General features: G+C 31.3%; 1 protein-coding gene across 2 annotated transcripts; it reads left to right on the top strand.

Annotated features, from left to right (window-relative positions):
• The first annotated feature begins 8,452 nt into the window (after positions 1–8,452).
• Positions 8,453–19,819, top strand: LOC659746 (phosphatidylinositol 4,5-bisphosphate 5-phosphatase A). Of its 2 annotated transcripts, none has more exons than XM_008200946.3 (6): positions 8,453–8,633; positions 8,687–9,035; positions 9,091–9,497; positions 16,995–17,148; positions 17,325–17,462; positions 17,512–19,819. In XM_008200946.3, exons 1-6 carry the CDS (start codon positions 8,620–8,622, stop codon positions 17,767–17,769), a joined length of 1,320 nt encoding a protein of 439 aa, XP_008199168.1. In that variant the 5' UTR covers positions 8,453–8,619; the 3' UTR covers positions 17,770–19,819. The 2 variants fall into 2 exon arrangements, with proteins under 2 accessions (XP_008199168.1, XP_971116.2); XM_966023.5 differs by having other exon boundaries at positions 17,277–17,462.
• Positions 19,820–19,865: the final 46 nt, after the last annotated feature.

Raw genomic sequence — 19,865 nt, 5'->3', positions numbered from 1 at the left:
AATTAAATTAAACACTAGTGCAGATATTTTAAACAAATTCTCGTTTCAAAACAATAAAAAAGTAACTGAAAAATGATTGCAAATCATAAAGTCGTTATCAAAACTTCAAGTTCCAAATATAAACAAGCTTTATAGCTGAATATTATTAGAACCAACAAAAATCTAGATCCTTTTTAACAATAAGTACAAATAAGACCATCTGACAAAAGAACACTCCTTTCAATACTCAGATGCCCACCAAGTATCAAATATTCAAAAGTAAACAAAACTGCAATCTAAGGATTTTAAATGAAACTCATTTCAGATTATCCACATCTTATCCAAAATTAGACATGACTTAAAGTTCAATAAGTCTATGAGCATCATAAACTAACAGCAACAGCAAAAGTTCCTTTTTAAAAGATTACACCATTTCGAACAAGATGAATATCTTAATTTCACAAAAACCAAAAAACAAAAATAATAGCAGGACAAAATATAGAAGATGAAACAAATAATGAACTCCGTTAGGCCAAACTGTTTAGATATAAACAAAAAATCCTTATACAACGCTTATTTGAAAGATCAATATATTTCTAGTCCATCTGCTAGGACAAAAAATTTAAAAAGGAATTATGTACGGACAAATATGAGAAAAAACGAAAAGAAATACAATTCTCACTTTAGATCATACCCCGCATTCCCACACATAAACAAAAACACGAATAATTGTCTTTTATCCATTTTTTTTCGAATATATATATCAACGACGAATTTGAAGACTACAATCAAGATTTAAAGAATGAAAATGCCTTTCACACCACACAAGCAACTTAGCGAACTAGAGTATTTCACAACTTTCGACACGAAAACTAAAATTTTAATTTAGTAAATCTCATTAATTAAGAGTAAAACATGGTCTAATCACTCTAACCAACAGATTATGTCCAAAAATCAATAGGAATTTAGATCGTAATGATGCCGAACCATTGAAAACCCTTTTAAATAACTAAGTACAAGTTAAAACATTTTTGAAAGAAAAATAATAAATACAAAACTTAAATCAATCGCAACAATTGTAAATAATGCATTAGTTTTCTAATTCAGAATATTACAAATTGAAGCTCTCCCGAAGAGGGCTGAAGAAAAATGCTATTTTTCCAGGTCACCACCCATAACTTGTCGATGAATTTGAAAAAATCAAACCACATTATTGAACACCGTTTATAATTCCATTGCTGAACCAACAAAACTCCTAACTGGCAAATGATAAAAGAGCAATCAAATATTAACTTCCGAGTATAATCGACGTATCTACAATCTGAATATTACGATTAATATTTCGATCTCAACTCCCAGTAAATCCATCAAATCCAAATTTTTAAGCATCAATAAGTGGAATTATGGATTTACAGACAAGGTACTGCCGACCAAGAATTTGTAAGTCAATCAATAACCACATGAATATTACAGAAGAAGCTACTCCTTACGAAAATACAGCAACGTTCTTGTTGAAGTAATTTACCGAAATGCGAAACCAACAAGAACATTAATATGAGAAAACATACAACAGTGAAACCAAAAAACCTAAAATGAAAATGATATAATAAATCATTGGATATCTAAATTTAAAATTTACTTAAAATTAGGTGAGGACCCAGATTAAAAAAGTTTAAGCACAAATAAAACAAGATAAGAAGACAAGAACTCTTGGTCATTCATATTTCTGAAATCCTAATGAAATATTACATATTTACTTCAAATAGGCTCTCAACATCATCGCGACATCAACCCCATCAGAAACTTAACAGAACCCTTGCAAATTACAAACCAAAAATCAGAGCAACTAGGTAAACCAGATTCAATAATATCAATAAAAAAATCTTTTTTAGATCAAATTGATATGGAACGATATGACAAGTAGAACAATAAAGAACCAAACAGAACAATAAAGAACCAAACAGAACAATAAAGAACCAAACAGAACAATAAAGAACCAAACAGAAGCAATTTTTTAGTTATTTATTTATTTAGTTTAGAGTTTTGAAAGAAATATTACAAGATGAATTATCAATGAATTTTCGGCATGTTTTGAAAAAAATCCAAATAGCAATTATACTTTCATAACTGAATACTTTTCTTAAACAATTTCATAGCTATCCCCAAACAAATAAAACAGATAAAATTAACTTGAAGTCGTCTACTCTTTTACCCTGTGTTAATGATAAAACAGTATTATTTAAAAAAATCCGCAATATTGGAAAAATATTTTACAACAAATTTAAAACCAATTTTAAATACTTTCAGAGGAGCCAACCAAATTACTTGTGGTAGAGATAATAAAAACTATTAATGGTGGTGATCCCATGTAAAATTTCTTTAATTTGCAAATAAAAGTTACAGTACTGCCAAAATTTAGACGTTTATGGATTTTATAAGCACCTTTTTCAGGTTTTCAGGTCAAATCCTTCAACTTCAAAATTAAGTTCTAATTAAGTCGGAGGTGTTTATGAACCGCTCTTTGTTTAAAAAACCGCTGAAATGTGCCTTATTTTTCTTATAAAAATATTTATAAATACAAAATTAGTTAAAAATTTATAGGCGTAAGGCGTAAGCTCTGCCCAAGGTCCTGCCAATACCATATTACACAACTTCAAATATAAAACGTGGTGTTAAAAGAAATAACACTTTTCAGTTAGTAAGGAAAGAAATTATTGCTTTATAGACAAAAATAATAAGCAATTTTTATTCTAATCCAAAGAACCGAAGTTGCAATTTATTGGCTTAACTGGATAATGTTTTTCAATGGCACTAGTGATTTTCATACTAGTTTAGTTTAGTGATTTTGGAAAAGAAAAAGTAAAACCCTGAATTCAATTTTCACTAAAGTCAGCCAAAATCCGAGACGAAATAAAAAATTAATGTGAAATTTAAAACCTAAATCAGCCAAAACACATCAAGTATTTCTTGGAATAACGAATAACAAGTTTTTTACGACATAAACAACTTTTTGGTTCGATTGTTTTGGCGTTTACTAAACTATGAGCACGTCAAACGAATTTCTGCACAATAGTCAATATTTTGTCATTTCAAGGAATTTTTCGATGATTTTTCGTTGTAAGTTAGAAAAGCAATAAATCTGTTAGCGTTAAAATTTGAAAATTATGGAAAGACAGTATAATCAATTGAATTTTTCAAAAAGTGTAAAAGTTTTACCAACACCAAAGTAAATTGTTCTCGTCCAAATAAAAAGATTTTCTGAAAATATGACGAAGTACCCGGAAAAACTATGGTCAAAAACAATTAAGAGTGGCCACCTACCTTTAGGAACTGCGGAAACTCAAGAGAAATCGTCTAAACAACCCCATCAATAAGACCGAAAAATGTTCCAAAATCTTTTTAACACCAACAACTGGATACGACACCTACTTTCGCACTTTTGCAAATGAGAAAATCTAGGGACTGGAGAAGTGTGAAGGACAAAGGGGGGGGGGGAAAGTGGGAAAGGTTGGCGGGAAGGGATTGCTAAGACGTTCTCACAGTAATAAAAACTATGAAAAAAATTGGCCAGGGCCGGACTGGCTACGCAGGACAGAACAACAGGGCCGGGTGCAAAACCCAAAAATTTCACCTTTACCAAGATTTTAACCCTTAACACTGCTCCAATGCACAAGAGCCAACTTACATGGTGCAGGGGGACGTATGCACCCATAGAACCATAGAAATGTAAACGAGTATCTCTTTTTTTATTTTCTATTCACCATTCGCTCGTCTTGAAAAACTCCATAGAGGAAACAAATACATAGTTCTTTATAGTTAATGCTTTTTTCGTTTCAATACAGGATGTCTCAGCTAAGAGTTTCGAGCTTAATATCTCAATTATTTGTCAACGGATTATTATGAAATCAAATATGCACATATTTTGGAGGTGGTTTTTCAATTAGGAACAAAAAAATTAGTTCAAAATATATTAGATTAATACACGTTTCTGTTGTTTCAGAGTAAACTCAATTACTATTAAATCATTAATTTCTGATGGCCACACAAAAAACTAATCAAATCGCTCGTCTGATTCAACGAAATGAATAGACTTCTAGTAGACGTCCAATAGAATAATAGAATAGACGTCTAATAATATCAATCTATGTATATAGTATATAAAATTGCTTGTCCTGACTGACAGACCTATCAACGCACAGCCTAAACGGCTAAGTATAGAAACCTGAAATTTTCACAATAGGCAGGTATTTTTCACAATAGGTATAACGTAGGCATGTACTAAGAAAGGAAAGGAAATCACCCCCTAAGGGGGTTAAAATAGGGTGTTAAAATGTGAATAAAAAATCGTCCTTTAACCTTTAAGGGGGTTGAATAAGGAGTTGAATTTAGAATTAAAATTTAGAAAATCCGTCATTTTTAAAATTACATTGAACTTACATCCTTCAAAATTAGTATTTGTGCTTTTGGTTAAAAAAAAGTAAGACGTGTTTCAGAATTTTTGGAAAATCAACCCCTAAGAGGGTTAAATGGGGTGTTAAAATGTGAATAAAAATCCGTCGTATTTAAAGATATATTTCTGAAAATTAGTATTTGGGTTTACGGTTAAAAAAAGAAGAAAAACGTGTTCAGGATTTTCGAAAAATTAACCCTAAAGGGGATAAATGGCGTAATAAAATTTGTATGAAAATCCGTAACTTTTGAATTTATATTAATTAAAGTTGGTATTTGGGCTTTCAATAAAAAGTGAAGAAGCACGTGTTTTAGTTGGAAATACCAACTCCAAAGGGGTTGAACAGGGGTTGGACTTTGTATAAAAATACATTATTTTTTATTTGTATTCCATGCAATTGGTACTTGAGCTTTCGGTTAAAGATGAAAAACATGTGGAATTTCTACCCTTAAGGGGGTTATCGGTGAAAAATAAAGAAACAAATATTTTATTATTTTTAGAAATTACACCCCCAAAGAGGGTTAAACATAAAAAATCGTCATTTTTGAAGCTATATTCATGAAAATTGGTATTTGATCTTTTGATTTAAAATGAAAAAAGACGTGTTTCTGGATTTTGGAAGAGGGTCGAATATAAAAATCTGTTTTTATCTTATATCTTTAAGTTAAAATGTCACTTGCGCAAAATGCCTTGAATTTTTCATTACTTCAGTATCGGAATTGTCACTTAAAAATAGGAGAAATTTTATTATAAAAAAACGATTGCAATAATTTAAAAAAAAAATTTAATGTAGTTTTTTGCATTTCACGCTCATACTATGAAAATTACTATGAAAAAACGTTATTAAAACATCAAATTGAAGCGGGATAGAAACTCTATCGTTTGCGACATAAGTTTACTTTTCGGCAACCAGAAATATTTATTTTTTCACTGGCACTAAAACTTGTGCTTTTGTGGCAAATATGTGGAATTTGAAAAATGGCAGAAATATAATGAAATCTCAAATTACTTACTTGCACAAGCTTTTGATTAAATTATGCACTTGAAACAGGTGCCGATTGACACTGACAGTTCTCTCAGATAATTGTCAAAAAACTAGGTTGTCAAAACTATCCAACTAAATTACTCTGGTTTTTAGTGTAATTATTTTAGCACGCAAATAGCGTATCGTAACGACCTCAGTACGAAGCCGAAGTAGAAAAAACTATTTACAAGTGATTTACTTGTCACTTGTATACCTTTTTTTATAGTAATCTTATGTAACTAGTAAACGTGTCACTTGTAAAAATCAATTTGTAATTTTTATGAAACGGGCCCTAGGAGGCCAGCATTTTGAACACTTTTTTTACTACAAGACAATTTTTTGTCTCCCTGTTTATTGTTGCAATTTATGATTTTGAAAAAACTGATTACCTACCTTTAATGTTTAATTCTTTCATACATTTTGTATTGGAGTTTACACACCGAAATGACTTCTCTACTTTCTCAATCATTCCGCGAAAATTAAATGACACTAATCGTTTTCTGCGCTGTCAGAGTGACATAAGATGATAACTTGGATGAACTTGCAAATCCTGATTTAAATTGGATCAAAGGCATAAATAAAATGTGTTTTTTGGGTTGCACCGCCAGATCGTCAGGCTCTTTATCTTATCTGAATCACTCTGTATATCCCGTTTCAGTTCATAGTAGAATTTTGCAACAGCGCATTTAAATTTTTTGGAGTCAAAAGCAGCACAAATTTAAAATTTCTAGTGGATTTTCTTAGTTCAAAGTGTGTCGCTGAAATTTAGTTTAACACAGAATTCTTATACAGACACTTTTAATTTGTGCTTTATTTTTCACTCGAAAAAATTCAAATGCGCAGTTGCAATTCTATTATGAACTGAAATGAGATATAGAATTTCCAATGTTTCAGACGGTGATATCTCAGTAACAGTGAGTCGTAGAGAAAAAAGTATAAAAACATTTTTTGTATACAGTTGCATGGTCTACAACTTTTGTGTGGCCTATTTTAATGACAACATTTACCATTTACGAGAATAATTGTAAAAACCGTACATTTGACCTTTAACCTTAAATATTTTTTTTGCACACATGGGATTGATTGGGACTTTTAATATTTCATTTGTAATAGTGTCCCAAAGACCTGTACCAATTTTCAGCTCTTTGCAAATTTTTTTAAATTGAAACGTCTATTTTGACCACACTATTATTAATGGTTAAAATTTGTGAGCGCCACAAATTGTACCAAGTAGGCAACCTTATTGCGCACCCAAGAAAATCGCGACTTCTAATGAAATGAAAATCCTGAAATTTTACACATCAGACTGTACATTGACAAGGACCATTCTCGATTTTTATTAATGTTTTTTGTTAATAAATAAAGTCGTAACAGTTTTATGAGTTTTTGGGCACTAACTGTTAATTTGACTGTAAAGTTTTTAGACTAAGTGAATCTTTACCTGCTAGCCCATCGAACCCTGGTATCAGAATTATAAATTTTTACTTAGTTTGTAAAATAATCGGTCTTTTTTATTTAGACGTAAACCAGACGCGTGATTTATTAGAAGACGATATAATTTGCCAACAAAGGGACCACCAGTACCGGTACCGACCTTCTTGAAGCCCCTTATTTAGAGTATTGCAATCAAACTGATGCTTGCATTCAAATATTTTAATAAAATCTTTTACAATCTTACCCCAATGAGGAAGTTTTAATTTTTTTAATTAATACCATAATTCTTCATAATTGTAAAACTAATACTTTTCATTTATTTATATTCGTAAAAATAAAAAAGTTATGAGACCTCAAAGTTCGTAATGTAACAGATCGCGCATTTTACTAGTTTCGCTAGGTGTGACGTCAGGCGGCACAATTGACTCAGCTGCCCACTGCCGCGTGTGGAAAGTTTGATTCTTTGAGGGGCTGTATTTGGTTAATTAATTATTATTTATTATTTCTAAGAAATTGTAGAAAAAATCTGAAAAAATCGAAGGCATACAGAAAAAAATAAAGCAAAAAAACGCAAACGCTGATTTTTGTGTGATTATTAAAATTGATTATTTTTAGTTATTAGTGATTTATTAGAGTATCTACTTAAACAAATTACTTCAATCATCACAAATAACACTTTCTTTTAATATTCATTTCTTTTAAGTCAATAAAATTATCCAGAGATCTCAATACAATGCCGAAAGGAACAGTAGTGTCTAAATCGCCGCTACCTTGTGAACAGTTTATGCCGCCTGACGTCATCAGGCTCAAAGCGGGACCGCTGTCAGACCGTCAGACAAAAGAGCTTATATTTTTGTTATTTTTAAAGCTATCAAGCTAACGAATTATTTTTTTACATTCAATTTCTTGATTTAAGTACTAATATGTTGAAAATAAATAATAACATTTTGAAAAATTGGAAACTTCCTCTTACGACGCCACAAGTAACAATTCATAAATAAAAATAATTTTCAAAGTTAAAATGTAAAAGTGCATAAATTTAATGCATATTTTTTTGCTAATTTCGGAAACAATTGTCTGAAGTAAGTACGCCTAGTTTAGTATAAAATTCAGAATTTGACTTTTTGGTCGGACAATTCTTTTTTCAATTATTATCTTTATCATTTCTAGTTTATAGGAGAATTGTAACAGCGCATCTTAATTTTTTGAAGTGAAAAATAAAGCACACATTGAGAGTTAGTGTAAAAGAAAAGAATTCTATGTTAAACAATTTGTGCTCCATTTCATTCCAAAAAATTCTAATGTATTGTTGCAAAATTTTACTGTGAACTGATACGGATATAACAGCTCATTTTGGGAGAAAATGTGACATTGGTGTTTTTACAGTTTTATTATAGGCAACCAAATAAACCAGCAAAAGATGGTATGGCTTTTATCTAGTATGGAAAAGCAATAAAAAACGACTGCGCATGCTTAAGCCTGCTTTAAACATAAAATTGTAAAAGCGTGATAGGCTTATAGCAACTCAGTATAAACAATAAAGACAGCTAGTTCGAAATCTTGGAATAGATTTATCTCTCTCTCCCTCCAGGATTTAGAAATGTTAAACGTCAAAATCGATCTAAATATTTATGCCAGTAAATCAGTACGCCGTTTCTCTTTAAATTTTATCTTTTAAACGATTTATTGTTGACACAATCAGCTATTTCTGCACCACAACCCACTACACAAAATGGAAAATTTGCGGTGAGTCCCATTCAAGTCATGTAGGTTAACTGTTGTAATTTTTGTTTTTGTAGATTATATGTGGGCACCTACAATGTGGGTACAAGCACCCCCGATATAAAGCTAAACTCGTTATTAGGGTTGCCTGATGACCACAAGACAGATAAATTGCAGCTACCAGATATTTACATTTTGAGTTTTCAAGAAGTGAAAGCGCAGCCTCAAAACATGCTTCTTGATGCGCTATTTGACGACCCCTGGACTTACGCGTGCAAAGAACTTCTTGACACCTTCAACTATGTTAAAATCAAGTCAGTTAGGCTTCAGGGTTTGTTGCTCAATGTTTATTGTCTCAGGAAACACCTACTCAATATTAGGGAAATTGAGTCTGACTACACCAGGACAGGGCTGTCAGGAATGTGGGTTAGTTGGCGTAGACGGTCTTTAATAGTGGTGGTTTAATTGTGTATATTTTTAGGGTAATAAAGGTGCAGTTAGTGTTAGACTCAGTATTTATGGCTGCTCATTATGTTTTGTGAACTCTCACCTCAGCGCCCACGATAATCAACTCAAGGATCGCGTTGAGGATTATAACAATATTATTAAAGATCAAGAGTTTCACGTTGAAGAAACTACCGAGATATTTTTCCATGATTATGTATTTTGGATGGGTGATCTCAATTTTAGGCTGCTAGAAGAGTACGATCAGACTCCTGAAGAGATTGAAAGGGATATTGTGAAGAATGAGCTGAAGAAGCTTTTTACTTTTGATCAGTTGAGATACGTAATGAGAAAAGGGGAAGCTTTTAGTGAACTTGAAGAAAAGGACCCGGAATTTCCACCAACTTTCAAATTTGAAGTTGGCACCAATAGATACGACTTCAAGTAAGTGACGTGATTGATTATTGTTTTTTATCATATTAACCCGTTATCGGTAAATCTGTAATCGTTATCAAGTTTTAAATCTATACTCAGAAGTAAACCACATTTTAAAGTTGATTCGGGAAATTAACAGAATTACACTTAAACATGAAGCACTCAATTTCTTTAAATGAAATTATCTTTCATACATTTATTTTTTATACAAACTTGAATTTTATCGATGAGCGGAAATTGTTTATTGTTAGTATTACACAATAATCAGTGGAATCCTATCGTCGTGTTTAAATTTTATTTTTCTGTAACAAAATACACCAAAAAGCTTTTAAATCGTCATAACGTGTACGCATGATATTAGGATATTTTAAAGGAACACAATGCGTTCTTAAATAAAATTATTGAAATTACAGAAATATTTACGGATTCAGCAGATTAATTAGTATAGTAATTACGTTGCTAAAGATATTAATTAAATCAAGCTTTGAAAAGGAAGTGTAAATTTATATCCCATTCCAGAGTTACAACAGCGCATTTGAATTTTTCCGAGTGAAAAATAATGCACAAGTTGAGAGTCTCTGTAAAAGAAAAAAAATGAAAATTTACGGTTTTTCTTCTGTGTAAGGAAGTTTTGACAACTGTTTGACATTTTTCAATACGAAACATCAGAATATTTTTATTAAAGCAATTTTAAGCCTTGTTGAGTGTAATTCGAAGAATAAAATGTTGTATTGACCTTGTTTTCGTGTAAATCGGTTCATTTATTTCACCTGGTGAATGATAAACCTCTCGATATCACTCGACGTTTAAAAATCCATTCGGCAATGAAGCGTTCGATTTACACTCAAATTCGTTAAATAATCTACTATTTAAAATGCGTATCTTTGTCCCTATCAAAAAAAGGATTTGATACTGTTTTGCACCAGAAAGCTGGGAATATATATTACATAAATCTGTGGAAACCCAATTCTCAATAAATTTGGAATTAGTACATTTTTATTCTGGGTTTATTCTGGGGTACAAATAAAGAAACCTATATGTTTTACTTTAGAAAAAAATTGAAATATTCTATATCGTTGCTCTTAAAATGAGATCGAAAATGTACTCAATTAGAGCAAGCCTTGAAAGTGAAATGTAACTTTAGCCAGACCGTATGCTGTGTAAAACCTGCATAAGACAGCATAACTTCAACAGTGCGGCCGTAAGTAAACGGCTAATTTGTGGCTGAAGTTCTGCAGGCACAAATCAGAGCAATCGCTCTAATTCAGAACAATTTTGATCTCATGGTATAACTTTCTCTACTTTTTTGAGACGTACAGAAATATGTAACTGCAAAGCACAGACAAATTGTATGTCTTGGTGTATGAGTTTTGGGACTTTCTTAATTGAATCGTTTTCTCTAATATTCATTCGAATAACTTGGCATCAAATCGTAATTATTTTTGCGTTGTTTGTAACTTAAATCAGATCAGTGCTTTGGCGTGTATTTTTTGACTATGTTCAGAAGTAAAAAAATGTCCCTGTATATTATGTATGATTACAGTTTAATTGGACGAGGTAATGAAAGAAAATAATTATAACATATTATCGACTAGTTAATTAGGTAGGTAAAAAAATAAGACGCACCTATTAAAATACGCGACTAGGTACTTTAATAATTCAACGCTTGATACTCTTAGCTTTTTAATTTATTTTGTTTCTTTGCACTAACATCATACGAGTGTTATTCACTCTTTATGTACGTGATAATAGTTACCCTGAAATTGTGAATAGACTAGTGACACTGTTAGTTAAGGTTACAAGATTCACGCTAGGTTAGGGAGCTTTGTGGATAATTTTTCATTTAAAAATTACTTTCTTATAGCAGCAAATATATCTATTGTTAAATATTATTAAGCAGGGAGCATTTGGTGATACATTTTTGTGTTTTTTTTAGCAAGCCATGTATGAAACAGTTAATTCCGTCGTTTCGGGGAAAAAGGGAATAAGTCCATTTTTACTTTGTGCAAATGGGACAACTTCTTTTATTTCTTAAACGACTGTTAGGTGAAAATGTGGTACATTTTATACCTAAATGACAACTAAGTTTTATATTTAACAGAAAATAATTACTATTTCTATGATAGCATATACATTTACACCACCAGCTTGTACTTTTTTCCCCGAAACCACGGAATTGATCTTAATATCGACGAATAGTGAATTATAGGATTTATTAGAAAATAACTTTCAAAATCACTCGTTAATGATAAAATACAAATGGACACACCTTTGCACTTTATTCTGATATCTAAGTAATACGTATTTATGACGGTAATTAAATTTGACGTAATACCAGGCAAGCGCCGAATGATTTTACCCATTTAATCGCCTTGGCTTAAATCTATTTTTATATTTATTTATCTTAATTAGACGTTTAGTTCAAATATGGCAATATTTAATTTAATGTTTTTATTATCAATCACGTTTTGTCTAATGGAATTTTTTTATACGTTAAAAGCGGTTAAAAGTAGGTATGGCTAATTAAATCATAGAACACAGATAAAAAAAATTATGCAGTGCTTTTATGTTAGATGAATAACCAAGTGACCAGAATAAATAGGCAGTTAATATTGCAGTATACAGGGTGTATCAGAAATACGTGTCTTAACTTTAACAGGAGACAGAGCTCAATAAATAAAACATCTTTTTTATTTGTAATTTTTCAATAAAAAATTCGAAAATTTACTTAAAATTTGGAAAAAGATCACATACTGAAACATACAGGGTTATTCATATTTGTGCGACAAAAAATGAACCTCAAAAAGGACCTATAAAATGATGCTAATTGAGATTATAAGTCGTGTCCTATCGAAACTGATAAGAATTTTACAGCCCTGGGAAGTAGAGGTATGGAAGGACGTTTTTGCACCATAACTTTGGAATCATTTGACCAAATATTACAAAACTTGGTAGACTTACTAAAGAGAACATGTCTTTTAATCTGGTAATTATGAAAACCGGATATATCCACTCAGTTTCCGGTTGCAACATTTCCGGGTCACATTTTTTGTGTTTTTCTAATTTTTTGCCCTCTTAACACTACTTTTTTATTGCCTAAATCGATAGAGTAATCAATTGCGAATAAAAAAGGTATAACCTTTTACACCGCTAAAATGCACCATTTAATAGTTATTTTAATTTAAACAGAGGCATGCACTTGACCAAAATCAAAAAAGTATAAATTTTGAGCAGACGATATTCGTAGCAACGAAAGTGCATCTGCACTCAAAGCGCTCTCAAGTACTGTCACACACTTGTTAACTTTAACTTTGGACAATTTGGGGCTCTAAATTGAAAATATTTAATAAAAGGGTTTAGTTCAGTCTCTTAATCTAACCTACAAAAAATTTAAACTATTCTGGTAGCATTTTTGATTGATTAACTCATCGAAAATTCACAAAAAAGTCATTAGTCGTTACCTGATTATTTGTTCTATTCGGTACGTTTATTACACCAAATTGTCCAAAGTTAAAGTTGACAAGTGTCTGACAGGACTTGACAGCGCTTTGAGTGCAAATGCACTTTCGTTGCTACGGATATCGTCTGCTCAAAATTTATACTTTTTTGATTTTGGTCAAGTGCATGCCTCTGTTTAAATTAAAATAACTATTAAATGGTGCATTTTAGCGGTGTAAAAGGTTATACCTTTTTTATTCGCAATTGATTACTCTATCGATTTAGGCAATAAAAAAGTAGTGTTAAGAGGGAAAAAAATTAGAAAAACACAAAAAAATGTGACCCGGAAATGCTGCAACCGGAAACTGGGTGGATGTATCCGGTTTTCATAATTACCAGATTAAAAGGCATGTTCTTTTTAGTAAGTCTACCAAGTTTTGTAATATTTGGTCAAATGATTCCAAAGTTATGGTGCAAAAACGTCTTTCCATACCCCTACTTCCCAGGGCTGTAAAATTCTTATCAGTTTCGATAGGACACGACTTATAATCTCAATTAGCATCACTTTATAGGTCCTTTTTGAGGTTCATTTTTTGTCGCACAAATATGAATAACCCTGTATACCCGCCTATGGGTAGAAAAATAAGAGAGCCGAACTATTTTCGTTGTGATAGAAACGGACAATTTAAACAATTTAAAACAACAATTAAAATTGTTGCTATGAGTACAAACTAATTATTAAATACTGACCGGCTCGTTTGCACAAAAGAAAGGAGGAAAACAGTAAAAATTATAAATGAGAATTCTGCAAAATGTTATATAGAAAAGTTGTTGTATTTGATGAGTTTTATTGCGTGTTAAAATTAACACACGTATTTCTGATACACCCTGTATTTTGATACAAGTTTTATTTTCCATCATAACTTCAAAAGCCATTGCAAGTATATACCTAATATGAGATTCCATTCTCCTTAGATCAATTTTCAAATTCCGCGTATTTGCCACAGAAGCCCGTATTCCTTGAGGGGTCCATTGCAAAATGCCTTGAATACATTTTTACGAATAAATTAATGAGGATCCAAGTTACACTAGACAACAATAGTAGTTTATTATACAAGTAAAGAAAAGTTGTTCATTATCTGTGGGTGATGGGTTTCTGAAATGAGTGCGGAGCCAACTTTTCTTTGCGTGTATAATACAACTTTTGTTAAATTTTTTCATCGATAGAATAAAAAAATCACCAAATGGCTACTTTATTCTATCGAATTTTTGTTATATTATAAATTATATAACTGGGTGACTTACTTACCTCAAATCCGGGTACGTAATGTAAATCTAATTTCTAAATTTATCCTTTTAAGGCGATATGAACTACTTTTATACCATATTTTGACACTGACAATTGTTTATAAAGAAACAGATTATAACTAAATGAAATAATGTACCATAGTAACCACTTGTAGAATAAAGGTGCACTACTTCTACTCGTATCTTTGGAATAAGGAACATCATTATTAGTACCTATAAGAGAAAATTTATTTTTTTATAAATTAATATCAGCTGTTCAAAACTATAGAAACGCCACATTGGCATTTTCTCTAAAATTATCTCTAGAATGTATTTTATAGTTTCAATGAGAGATCTAATTATTAGTAATTATTTAAATTTTTGGCAACCTTATTTAAAAAAATTATTTCGTAAAATGCGACGTTGGCGTTTACATAGTTTTGACACCGTCAATGATACTAAAAAGAGCTAAAAGGCACTACACATGGGAGGTCAAAGTGCATATTCTAAAATTATTTTGCCCTATACAGACAGGGTGTTTCATTTTTACGGTGCAGTCTATAACATAATTTTTTTAATGACACCCCCTGCATATTTATACATATTTCAATTTGCACTATTTAAGACTTTGCAAATCCATTTAGTTTTTGTCATTTGCTTTACCATTCAAAAGTTATTTAATTTTTTCTACAGTTTAGTGCATTTGCTTAATAAAAAAATCGCAGTGCGCTTGGTTTTATTAATAAGATTAGTTATTAGTTCTTATTAATTAGTTAATATTAAGAACGATTGTTTCCCAAACATTTTAATGTGGCGAGAGTGTTATTAAATATTAATTCACAATTATGAAAATAGTTAGATCTTGACTGCTGTTACCATATGTATGATCTAAGAAATATTAGTAATACAATTTATCAGGGCGTTTAAGAAGGTGAGACCATTAACAAAACGTATTCATCTAAAATCTAGAATGCACATGATACCAACGTAGTGCGCCATGTAAATCAATAAATTCTGACATACCAACATTAGACTGGCGTTTTTTGTCACGTTTTGATTTTGTTGTGAAAATTAATTTTTCATGCAAAAAGCATATAAATCTCATCGAGACATAAACTTTAATTTTGATAATAAATCATTAAATAAAAATGAAAAAAAAAACGACGGCACTACCAGAGAAAATAAGTAAGAAAGAATTATAAAGGCTTTTCGTAGAATTGATCATACCACCTTAGAAGCGGGGAATTTTTAAAAAGAATTGACTTTATTGCTTAAGAAAACCGTTATTTTAAACAGTTTTGTAATTGCAAGTAATATGTTATCGCTGTTAATTTGTTATACCTTTTTATTTCCCTTTTTACCCATTCTAAATTTCCATCATTTTTATGTAATAATTTCTGGTCAAAATTTTATTAAAATGTATGTTTCTGTGAGATTTGTAGCTATGCATTTTACGCGAAAAAATCATTTTCACAAGAAAATCAAAACGTGACGTATTATAAATGCCATTTTGTCATTAGTATGTCAGAATGTATTGTTTTTCATAGCACGCTACATAAGTATCCAAGAGATTTTGTGTGCATTTTTCAGAAAAATCGAATTATAGTGGCGGTCAGCTCGATTTGCGTGTGCGTCATCAATTTCATTTTTTCATTACCAACACAAAGCTGTAAAAAATTATCAAAAACAATGCAAATTTAAACAACTAAGGGGTATCTAAGGGTGGTATCCTTGAACATTAATTTACATGTGCACTTCGACAACACCGTCAAGTGTCACGAATTTGTCAACCTGACATTGACAGTAAATTATAGACGTCGTCGCATGGTTGTCGAAAGTGTTATCGGTGTTAATCGCAAGTATTTTCCGTTCGTTTATTGTGTTTTGTGATTCACGTTTCGTTAGGTTTTTGATTCTGCGTTTGTTAGTTCGTGTTTTGTGAATCTGTATTTTTTGTAACAACTCATAATTTAAACACTTCGTAACCTCAAAAAATATATGATAGTTTGTCACCGCTATGACCCTCTATGTAAACGTAGTGACAGAAATGTCAGATGACGCACACGCAAACGGAGCTGAGCGCTGCCATATCTTCCTAATTATCAACTTTTGGAAAAAAACTTAAGAGGTAAAAAAGATGCAACATGGGACGCTGAATAATACTTAGTAATTAAATACAGAGGGTGCTATTTAAAAAATTAAGTTATGGTCCTTCAAAGTTTACCAAAATGAATGTGTCACATCAAGGTGATGCTACAATGCAATTGTATGGTCTTGACACCCCAGACATTTGTTTACCCACGGACAAAGTTCCAACCTGATATGGATATCCCACAAACCAAGCGCTCTGCAATTTTTTAATAATGTGCCTGCAGACGCACTAAATTGTAGAAAAAATTAAAAAACTTTTGAACGTTTAAAGTAAATTGCAAAAACTAAATTGATTTATGAAGCCTGAAAAAATGCAAATTTAGATATGTACAAATATACAGGGGTGCCATCTAAAAAAACTATGTTAAAGACTGCACTATAAAAATGAAACATCCTGAATATGGCAAAATAATTTTATAACGTATCCTTTGACTTCCGATTTGCAGTGCCATTTGATTCATTTCGCCCATATCAATGACCGACCCTGTATACCTAGACATGTGTTCAATGTTTGGTTTGATGTCTCCCAAATCCCTTGTACCATTATGTAAATAATAATAATTTCGGTGCCTAATTACTTTGCACATTATTTGCTTAAGACACCCAACTCAAAATAAATTAATTTCTCAGGCGTCGACCCGCATGGTGCGACCGAATACTATACAGGGTGAACCCACACAACTACGAAAACGTTACCCTCAAAGTGGACCAATTATCCTACAAACATCATCCTTCATACCAACTCAGCGACCACAAACCGGTCACAGCCGAATTCAACATTAAGGTGTGTATTTTCAATAGAAAAGTCAGCAACATAGTCATTCATAACGCTTTCGCGGGAGTGTTAGTTCAGTGCTTTGCATCATTTCATCCTTCAACAGTGTATAAAGTGGCCATGTTGTTACTTATCAGATCCCAGCTAAACATTTGAAGCTTTCAACCGGTGTCTCCGTTGACCAGGTCTTTTCAGATTATTCTGAACGGATTGTTGAGTTCGATAAAATTGTTAGTTGGAATCAAGATGAGGAGAACAAAGCGAGATATAAGATCACCAAGGACATTCCGGCTACTAAAGACGACTGGATTGGATTATTTAAAGTAGTTTCTTGAACCAGTAATTAAAAAACAATAATTGTGATGGTTTTAGGATAACTTCAGTAGTTTGGACGATTACGTGAGCTATGAGTATGTGAGTAAATGCGCATCGCCGACTCCTGAGAAGAAGAGTCCAATGAAAGGAGGTTCGTCTAAGAACGAACAAAAATACGAGATTACATTTTCGGAATTGCCGAATCGATGTCGAGGGAATTATTGCTTGGTTTATTTCAGCCAGTCTGAGGATAAAGTCATTAGTGTGTTGGGGATTAGCAATAGCTTCCCTATCGTGAAGCATGATAGCGACTAGAAAATGGTTCCATCACAATTCCGCCCTTTTTAATTAATTGTTATTTAGTTTTATTTTCTTACTTTGAAATTTACTTTTATTGAGTAATTGTGCCTTGTACAACTTTCCACTTTTATTATATAAGGGAGTATCCTATTGTTGATTTTATTGCAGCGTTGTGAACAAGTTTTAAAGTTTTATATTTTTTATGCCAGTGCTAGTCAAAAAAATCCACTTTTTCACTCTACACAATACAATAGATACCTTGCCTACAATAGTATTGACAAAACTGAGCCTTTATTATGTGATACGTATGTAGAACTTGCTCGACTATTGTTTTACTGAATTACATTTTATACATAAAATACGACATTAGAAAATGAATGAAGGTTGAAAGTTTTGTTTTAACTCTTGAAATCTATTTTTATTATATGTTAACATATTTTTTTCTAGCGGAATGTGGTCAGAAGTACTATGAAAATTCAATGCACGTATATTTTTCCTAAATTGTTATGATTAATCAAATGACAAATTATTTATGCTATAACACAGACGCTTTTATTCTTCAACACTTTCAAAATTTGCGGTTTTTCTCATGTGTAAGGAAGTTTTGACAACTGTTTGCCATTTCTTAGTACGAAAGGCCAGATTATTCTTAACAGATGTAATGCAATTTTAAGCCTTGTTGAGTCTAATTTGAAGAATAAAATATATTCAACTCGTTTTCGTGTAAATCGGTTCATTTATTTCACCTCGTGGATGATGAACCACTCGTGTTCACTCGTGACTTAATATTCCACTCGTGAAATAAAGCATCCGATTTACACTCAAATTCGTTAAATAATAGTATATTAAAAAACAAGTTTCATAAGGTCAGTCTAAAAACACGAAATTAGTTTCAAAAACAAGCAGTGGCGTTAGCCAATAGTTTTTGAAAGAACGAGTGCTTTAAGGTCTCATGAAACGAGTTTTTTTTTTACTATTTTTTGTAATTTGCACTTTTTGTCGTCTTTAAACAAAAATTGTTATTTCAGTCTCTTTAGGGATTTTTGTGACGGTTGGTAATATCTCAAATTTCAAAGTGAAATATTAATTTTAAAATTTGTGTTTTATCAAAGTTTCGTGAACGCCCTCTGAAATTTGTGAAATTCACAAAAATACGCTCCCAAATTTGCTTCTTGCCAACCTAAAAATTATCGTAAAATGTTTAATATGCCTATTAAAGCATCAAAATGGCGGCAAATTACAAAAATAACTATTGTATATGTAGTTACTATTCAACGCAAGTCAGTTATTCAAAAACTTATAAATTTGACCGATAATATAATAATATAATTATAATATAATAATTCATATTAGCTGTTTCAAAACTATAAAAACGCCAACGTCGCATTATCTCCGAAAATTAGCTGTTATAAATTATTCATGCACTTTAAAAAAATAATATGTAATATAATTTATACTTTCAATGAGAGATCTAATCATTAATAACTATTTTAACATTTTTATCAATCTTATTTAAAAAATAATTCGATAAAATGTGACCTTGGCGTTTTTATAGTTTTGAAACATCTAATATGTTCTTAATATTTGTAAAGCACTCTTGACCACATTTTTATCTAGACTTTTTTACATCCGGCAAAATTTATATGAAATGTGATTTAACTTCTGTGGTGTACTAACTAGAAATTAGGAAAGTAGCAAAATATGCATTCATATACAATTAGACTAGAAGTAATACAACACCAATTAGAAGAATTGAAGTTTAAACATGACATTGTGAATTAATTTAAGCACAGTTATCCTCAATCAGTTATTAAGCTAATTACTCTCTAAATTCGGACCTAAGTATTTAAGTCAAAAACATCGTAAATAAAATTAATAAAATTACGCATAATTTTTCTGTGATCTTTTAATTCTCACAGACCGTTTGCTGACACAACTGTATTACAAATTAAAGTCTGAATTAGATGCTTATTGTACATTGATAGATGTTTATGCAGAGTTGTTGTTTACTTCAGATGTTTACATTTAAAGGCTTTTGAGGGAAAAATAAACTATATTCTCCTAATGTCTGTTTTTCATTTTTGATCCCGGTATGTACAAACCTAAAAATG

The sequence above is a fragment of the Tribolium castaneum genome, chromosome 1 (genome assembly GCF_031307605.1).
Source record: "Tribolium castaneum strain GA2 chromosome 1, icTriCast1.1, whole genome shotgun sequence".
NCBI classification, from domain to species: Eukaryota; Metazoa; Arthropoda; class Insecta; order Coleoptera; family Tenebrionidae; genus Tribolium; species Tribolium castaneum.
The sequence above is the reverse complement of the archived record's forward strand: the minus strand, read 5'-3'. Positions and strand labels throughout refer to the sequence as shown.